Source organism: Cottoperca gobio, chromosome 5 (assembly GCF_900634415.1).
Source record: "Cottoperca gobio chromosome 5, fCotGob3.1, whole genome shotgun sequence".
NCBI lineage: Eukaryota > Metazoa > Chordata > Actinopteri > Perciformes > Bovichtidae > Cottoperca > Cottoperca gobio.
In genome coordinates, this window is record NC_041359.1 from 23,007,272 (window position 1) to 23,016,287 (window position 9,016).

Sequence of the window (9,016 nt, forward strand, 5' to 3'; positions counted from 1 at the left end):
ACACCATTACTCAACCATTAGCCAGATAGGAAGCACAATGGCTGTGGAAGAAGTGATCTACACGTTGTTGGAGGTGCTCATTGCTGTCAGCTGCTGTCTTGGTAATATGTTGGTTATTTTATCACTGTGGATCAGTAAAATCAACCAACAGCCCACCTTCTGCCTTATTGTCTGTCTGGCTGTGGCTGACTTTATGGTTGGCTGTGTGGCCATACCGATGGCTGTGGTGGTGGACAGACGAGTGGACACTTCATTCCACAGCTGTCTCTTCATCAGCTGTGTGGTCGTTCTGTTGACACTAGTCTCAGTTTTGTCCCTCACGGCTATTGCGGGGGACCGCTTCCTCCGGGTGTATATCCCTCTCAGGTAAGACCTTTTCTAGATGGTTTAATGTGCAATGAAAAGTTAAATAGTGCTGCTAAGTATGACTTTGAATCATAAGCTTTACATCTATATCTATTTTGTCTCAACCTCATCTCTAATCCTGTCATGGAGTCTCTTTGTTGTAACACTTGACCTTACTATGTTGTTTATTCTGTACACACGACGTCTATTGCACGTCTGTCCCTGTGATTTGATTTGATGTAACCCTTTTGCATGGTTTGCACTATAAAAAAAGATATCATTTGTATGTAATTCGGAATTTTACTGTCCATTATTTGAATACACAATTGATTATATCAAAATTAATGTGTTTTTTCTTTTTAGGTACAAAAGGACTGTAACACAGAGACATTCTTGGCTTGTGGTTGCAGCATGTTGGCTTGTTGCAATACCGCTGAGTTTTGCTCCCATGCTTGGATGGTACAACCATGAAACTTTGTCCAATTCAGTCAACTCTTCTATTCGCTGCGAGTTTATCGCTGTGATCCCCATGTCGTACCTAGTTTACTTCAACTTTTTCCTCTGCACCCTGACACCTCTGTTGGTGATGATTGCACTGTACGGCTACATTTTCTGCACCATTCGAGGAAACCTCCGTGAGAAACCAGGAAACGGTGCCCAGAAACTGTCTCAGAACTACCTAAAGAAAGAGAAACAGCTGGCAGGATCTCTGTCTCTGGTCTTGGCTTTGTTTGCCCTGTCCTGGCTCCCTCTCCACATTATGAACTGCATGGTTTACTTTGGTGGGCAGAATGATGTACCTGTTAAAGCTTTCTATCTTGGCATCCTGCTTTCTCATGCTAACTCGGCTGTAAACCCAGTTGTGTATGCATTCAAAATACAAAAGATCAAGACGGCATATCAGAAGCTCTGGAGACAGTATATCTCATGTGGAGAAGAAAATAAAGGAACTCAGACAAGCCAGACGTCAGACAACAATCCCAGTAGTAACATGAACGATGTAGCCAATAATGAGTGAAGAAAGATTTCCGTTTTTGTTTGATTGACTGTTCAATTAGTTAGTTCAGTTACAGTATGTGAAGTGTAATACAATCCAAAATATACCTTACAATAATCACATCGAGCCTTTTACACTGAAAGATCTGTTCTCTGGTATGTTCAGGAGTGTGTGTGTGTGTGTGTGTGTGTGTGTGTGTGTGTGTGTGTGTGTGTGTGTGTGTGTGTGTGTGTGTGTGTGTGCGTGTGTGTGTTGGGGAAACTGTCTTGCAGAGAAAGAGGGCAACTTTCACTTGTCTTAAAAGCTTTAGTTTAGTTTCACATCAGTGTTATTTTTCTGTTTCTAATGAAGTTCCAGTTCTCTATGTTTACTTCAACAGAAATAGAGTGTGTTGGAAATTACTTTCACTATCTTTGAAAAGGAATTTAGAAACCTGGCTGTCTTGAACTGATACATTCAGACATCTTAAGTATGAGTGTCACTGTCATCATTACTTTTGGAACATACATTTTGTAGCGCGTACACTTGACCTTTAACACACCTACAGGAACTTCAACAGAGTTTCTGAAATAAGACAAAACAAACAAAAACCAACATAATGAAAAAGTCAAAGAGCCGATGATGAGGAGCTGATGATTTTTAATAGGATCAAATGTTTTAGTTTCCTCACTATTACCGTATATACAGCTCTATTTTCTTCTGTACATATAGTACATAATGACTCAAACACAATCAAACACAAGTTTAATTTCAATCTTTTAGTGAGCATTTACTTCCTGCCTACCATAAATAGTTTATGTATATTTACGAGCCACAATTATCAGCCAGCATGTAACTCATTTAGTTAGTCCAGGGGTTCTCAAACATGGTTTACACGCTTACTATCATTTGTATTATATAAATAATCCTGACCTGTTTCATAGTGATAAACAGAAACACATTTTAATTTGAATTATTTTTGGCCTCACGTCAATGGTCCCCATCTGTAGATATGTACATTTTAATGATACACAATTGCATAATATTAGTGCCACGGACCCCAGGGGGTCATCGGACCTCACTTTGAGAATCACTCACTTCAAGCAGCTCACCGTGCAGCTAAGATATAAACGTGTTTTTATTCTGCAAAAGCTTAAACCACAATGTCTCATTTCCTATTCCTGCATGTGTTCGACTTTGACTGTGACAAATTAAAAGAACTATCCATCAGAAATTAAACTGATATCAATCTATCCATGAAGTGTTTAGTTTAGGTGCTGAGTGCAAGTCCACACAGCTTAATAACTAACTTTTTACACACTTGTTTTATAAAGTGATTATTTTTGTAACCTTTATCTTACTTTACGTTAAATGCGTGTGACTTGTGTCCTGTCGAAGCAACAGGGAATCACAATGAGTTTATATTGTCTTTATTTGATAACCAATGTATCTGATAAACATCTCTTGCTGTCCAGTTAAACATAAATGTTAATTTAATACTTAGTAATGATGCTGCTCCCACTTTAGATTACACTTGCCTCACAAATTAGTATCACTTATAACAGCTTATAACAAAGATCTCCTAAGCTAAGAGAAGGGGCGGAGACAATAAGAGAAACAAATAAAATAAAATAAATATAGATAATAATAATAATAATAATAATAATACACTTTATTTATACTTCACCTTTCAAAAACAGGGTTACAAAGTGCTTGACATGAACCATGATTGAAATAGTTTCGATCATTTCCAGACTGATGATTAGTCTTTGGCCACAAGATGGCGTCAGAGTGGCTCCTTCACCAACTCAGTGTGAGCGAGCTTCAATCCAAGCATTCATTGTACCTCTCAAGAAAGGTAATAGACTGTATAGTTATCACCTGAGTAGGATTGACTCCATCCCACAAACTATACAACCTACTACCTCACCTTGCTAGGCTCAACTTCAGGCACTAATGAATATCAAGACTTTACTCGATATGTGCCAACTTCAGTACGTGTTAGAATAGACCAGTTCCCTCATTGTGTCTGGTACTTATATAAAGTCTTTGTTGTTTCTGCAGTCTTCTCCTCAGAGGCGAGGGACAGGTTATCTCTTAAATCTACTTCACTCCATGTGTGTCCGTGAGCTCCTTTATCCACGGTGCCTCCCTTGTACAGACAGGCTTCGGCTTCACAGCAGATCAACCTGTCTCCTCAGGAAAGACAGTAGATTGTATAGTTATCTCTGAGGGAGGACACAAACCCCACAACTATTCAATCTACTACCTCAACCTTAAGGACAGATACTTTTACAGGTAGCCGTGGAAACTTGCCAGTCGAACTATGAAGCAAGAATAAAGAGAGAATGAGTTAGTTTTTAGACCTGGGAGCAAACAATGGTTGAACAATATTTTCTAATCTGCGTAGAGCTGAAGGTTTTACCTCGTGTAGTCCTTGCTGTGTTTATTAGCAGCGCTTTACAGAACTAAGGAGACTTTAAGAATTTGGACATGTACTGCAATTGCATCCAAAATAACATGCACATATACACATTACCCCCCCGCGGAGGAATGAGGTAGTCTGGTAACAGTTTTATCAGGAATTACCTTCTAGGAGCAATTGTCTCTCCAGACTTACCACATTGTAGCCTGCGTTGTAAACTCAAGGCTCGGTTCAGCAGGCGTACAAGCAGTGCTACTTTGTTTATGCAATGCGTATCTGATCACTGGCTTTGGTCTGCGCAAATGTATTTGGCCAGTGTTTAAGAACGACTATACTATACTGGAAATGTGTCAAATATATGTTACTTTCTTAATGACCTGCCCATTAAATACAAAATACACTTCTGTCACCACAGAGGGCTTACGCTCATGGAAATGGCTTATAATTAAGGGCAGCTGTGCCAAGAATTAGTACCTATTTTACACAAAAACTTGGCTTTCCAGCTCCACTTCCCAACAAACAGAAAGAAAAAGCTCAGTTTAAGCATGGTTCACCCCAGTTCAATCCCTTGTGTCTCGACAACAAGAAAGCAAAGGGAGAAAGATGGAAAATGGCAGTACCTCGGCCATCTTAGCGAGTCATTTGGCACCTGTACCCAACATCTGTGGTGCAACCTGTTAACTTCTGCCTCCTCCCTCCACTCCCTATCCATAAGATATCCCGTTTATTTCCTCTCAAGTAATGGTAAAGGGGATGTTGAGACTACCAATGTTTAATTGCTTGCTCATAAATTACTTCAGAGAGTTGATTGTTGCTGATTCCCAAATGTGTGCCAAGATATCCTGCGAGTGGTTTTTGTTTTTCGCTTGATGTGTTTCAATAGAGGAGCTAAAGGTTTGACTTTAGAATATTGCCCTTTTTGCTCCGTGTGAAAGCCACTTCAAGTCCATTGAAAAAGGAGTCTGTTTACTGTGCCAGCAGCGAGAGTCTGGGACACAAGCTGGGCAGAGCTGTCTGGGCCCCGACAGAGTCGTACTTTGGCTGAGCTGACTGAGCCCAGACACTGTTATGGTAGACGACGATGGTCAACCCATGCAAAGGCTAGGACGCTTTGCATAAATTAGCATGTGAACCATGGTTGCTGAAAAGCGGCTGGGCAGGTCATTAACATTCTGAATTCCTCTTTGGCCTAATTAATGCTGACAGTGATTGAAATGTTTTGGCAGGCTATGCACATTGGGGCAGAATGAAAAGGCACAAGGGCATCAGAGAGTGGGAGGCCTTAATTGAGATGTTGAATTAATTAGACAGTAAATGGTATCAAACTCTTCTAACTGGCTGGCCCAACGCAGAGGGGATGGAGTGAAAGCGAGAGTGGATTCAACTTTTGTACAAGAAAAGTTGTGTGTGCTTTAAACAGCAGTTGTTGTGGTGGTGGACCATGACTGTGGTTCAATGGTGAAACATTGATAACTTTTAGAATCATCTATTTGTTAGGATATGTTTGCAGATCCGTCTTAAGTAATTAAAACTATGAAACATAATGATTAGACTAGTCAACGCAAACACAAATGAAGTGTTTCCTTAAATGATTAGTTCAGTTGATTTAAAGAAGTTGTGATTCCCAGATGAATACCTCAACCACATTTCAGTAAGGCATGCACAGGTGCACCTTTTTAGTCTTTCTTACCTTGATTGTTTCCAAATATCCTGTTTGTGATTTTAACAAAAGCTGCTATAAATAACCTCCATTACGAGTCCGCACTACAGCAAAGGCTCTTTTTCTTTACACTCGGAAATGATGGTTTGACTTAGACAGTATATCCCCAAGCTGCAGATGATAGGAAAAATGGCTGCTGTGTTGCAGAGTATAGCGAAGGAATAGTGTTATAAATCCATGACCTTCATGTAACGATCAACGTGTCAATCAACATATCGCTGACACGGCCATTCACTGTTGCTTCAGAGCAGCTCGTCTAAGAGTGGTAAACGTTCAGCTTATTAAAGATATCCATGTTGTCAAATGCCCAGGTGCCGAATGAACTGAGCATTTAGTAGATGGTCCATGGTGATCGGCGGAATACGGGGGAAAAGACTGAGGTTGGTTCTCTTGTGCGGCTCTCTCCAATATTTGGTGCCAAGAAATGGGCATTGTCTGCGTGCCAAGCTGAATCTCAATGAGACAAAAAGGGGGTGATGTCGTGGATGCAGCATGGCAGAACCCACCACTGAGGGGGGAGGAGAGTATTGGCAGCCAAAGCAATGAGACGATGCCATGTCAGAAAGGGGCTATGATACCACACAATAAGGTATGGTGGCATAGCTTGCTGCCAGATGCTCAGTGCGGTGTCCGTGCTACACGAGCTAGGAGATCTAGAGAAAGGTCCATTGTTCCATAAGTAGACTTTGTCCATATGTTAGATGGAGGTATCAATTGAATCTCATAATTTGCGATTGCATCCTGTTTAATAAACTCGGGTCAGCAGGAGTTTACCTCCACGCAGCAGGCTGACGTGCGTCTTGACGTCTTTATTTCCAAACTAGGCTAATTGTTATTCCAATGGAGCATCAAATAATTGCATTAATACATTACAAAAAGTCAATTCTAAATTTAATCCAGAAGAGTTGTCCTGTCCACTCTGCCTATGCACCGATAGACATCAAGTGAATTAAAGTTTCAGAAGATACTGAACTGATTTTAAAGTGCGGAGCTAATCGGCATACTTGCAGAAACTTCTACTCGAGAGGATTGAGGATTTCTTTGGTGCTGTAACTGACCATGACAATGTTACTCCTCCTGGAAAGCCAAGTGTTTTTGTGTATTTGTATTTCGGGTAATTCAGTTGTGTGACCAGGAGGCGAGTTGTGTGAGCAGCAGATTATTTGTTTGATGTTGACTTAGGTAAAGTAAGAGGTAAGAAGACAAGAAGGAACGAAAGATCATCTTGATCTCATTATCGGACATCGCACCACAGAAACCATTAAGATATTAGTTATCAGCCTTTGGAAATGCTGCTTGACTGCATGTTATCTTCTGTTTATGGCCAGCAGTTATGTAATGAGTCACGGTTTACTTTTTAATCCATTCACCATCATGATGTGTAAACTGTTAATTATTATAATTATGTTAATACATTACTTTATTGTATTCTGATCAAAGTACAATGTATCAGACGGGCAATGCTTTTCATGGTGTTTTATTAGTCATGAGACTTTTGTGTATTTATGGTGTATATTTTCTTTACGAGCTGTGGAAGCTTCTTATCTCTGGGTCTGTGTGTCATATCCGTATTCTGCTGCATTTACCTCTCAGTGAAGTACGAGAGATGGATCGTTACGATACGCAACGTTAGCAGCTTGATGTCAATACGAGTGCCTGAACATTTAGGCAATTTCAGGAGAGTGTTTTTAAAGTTGGTGAACTATTGTCATACGTGGCTCTAGCTTGTCACGGGAAACCTGCCAATCCAATATTCAACACATTAAAACAAATGCAAGGACACTGGTACAACATCTGGACCTTCCAGATGTTATTCTCAAGATGGATCTCTCATGTCATTTGCTCAAAACTCAAAACTGGCCCTAATCAAAATAATCAGCTAACAAACAGGAAGAGCTGAACGTGTGTATGCAGTATGACCTGATAAAAGCAACAACCAACAAAAAAAAGAAACTTTGATCCTGGTAACCACAGAGTCACTCTAACCAACGGGAGGACAGAAACGCAAATAGCGGAGGATATGGCTTTCCAAACAACATGTCATCAAGCAAGTTCATCTGAGGCGAACTGGGGGGGAGGAGGAAATACGTAGATTTTCTCTCTTGCTGCCTATCCTCTCTGCGCCCTCCCCCTTCTTTTTCTTCATTCACCCTTTGTGTACAGTACAGTATGCCATAATCTGCCCTTATCACACACTCAAACACAAACACGAATGCTGACTCGACTGTATGCAAACATAAACGCACACAGCTGCACACCAAGTGGCCAAATGTTTACACAGCCAGTTCACAATAAGTCTGGTTGCTTAGTATGGGAGTGCAATCTGCAAAGTCAGAAATTCATTTAATAACGTTTTTATAGCTTTCGTGCCTCTTGTGGTTAACCCCCCCCCCACTCCCGAAAAGGTTTGATATAAAACCGAGACCCTGCAATCTTACAATGCAAGCCCCTTCATGTATAGAACAATGCTTGCAACAGAGGGATCTGGTTCATACTGGTTTGTGAACAGGTCTATCAAAGAAATGATGTTAGGAAATGATACGATTTGTCTGTATGAGATACAAACCACACATTGTTTTAAGATGCTTATTCCACTCTTGTGGGATACCTTTTCCTTTTGTGGTAAGATAAATGTAGCCAAACAGTAGCCACAGTACAGCTGAAGGATATTTTGTGTTGCCTCTGGTGCAGATTTCTCGCACCTTCGTAGCAACCCTGCAACACAGAAACCAGAATGTTTAATCAAAAGGGCTAAATGCCTTTTATCTGAGAGAATATCCTGTTTGAAACTTGGAGGTAATTATTGCTTTTGATGGGGTGTGAATTGTGTGTTCGAGCCATTGGAGTCGCAGTGTCTTTAGGCTCCGACTTGCAGTAAATTATACTTAAATGTTGCTTTTTACTAGTCTTGTACTTTAAGAGGCAGTAAGGAAACCACTACAATTTATTTTTACTCGGGGCATGTTTTATCGTACAGGGCTATGTAAACACACTGCTCATTACAGTAACTATATTCAAATGCTTCGGTCATTATTTCTTAATGCATTAACCGGAGAAACAACAGTATTTTAAAACTAAATCCCAGTGTGTCTCGATTGCACGGCGGTGGAGATTTAGGCATTGTGTTCGTTGCAAGCAAAGCAGACACGTGTACAGTATGGAAGGTGACAGTAAAAGACAGGTAAAAGTGCAAAAGAAACGTATAAAGGGAGACTTCAGTACAAAGAAGAATATCAAGGCCGAAAACAGAAGCATAATTAAAAAAAGAGAAATACCTGGCGGTGAGTTTTTTGTACAGGTCAGGCTAGTGTTCACCCGCAGAGAATTAGGCCATGGTGGCGGTGTAAAAAAAAAAAAAAAAAAAGGCGGGTTAGAAAGGAGACAAGAATGCATTTCCACATCCCTCTCTTTCGCCTGCAAGACGAGGGAAAGGCTGAGTAGTGTACCAGCAACCCCACTTGAACAGGGGCTGGGGCTTGAGAGCAGATTCTGGGCCATGCCCTCCTCTCTCCCTGCCCACTTTTGCCCCGCTGCCAAAAGGGAGAGACGG

The 9,016-nt window shown here is 40.8% G+C and overlaps 1 protein-coding gene across 1 annotated transcript; it reads left to right on the top strand.

The window, feature by feature from the left end:
- Positions 1 to 2,560, top strand: LOC115008413 (adenosine receptor A1-like). The gene is made up of 2 exons (XM_029432017.1): positions 1 to 366; positions 709 to 2,560. The coding sequence occupies exons 1-2, from the start codon at positions 38 to 40 to the stop codon at positions 1,361 to 1,363; spliced, it is 984 nt and encodes a 327-aa protein (XP_029287877.1). The 5' UTR covers positions 1 to 37; the 3' UTR covers positions 1,364 to 2,560.
- The last annotated feature ends 6,456 nt before the right edge of the window (positions 2,561 to 9,016 follow it).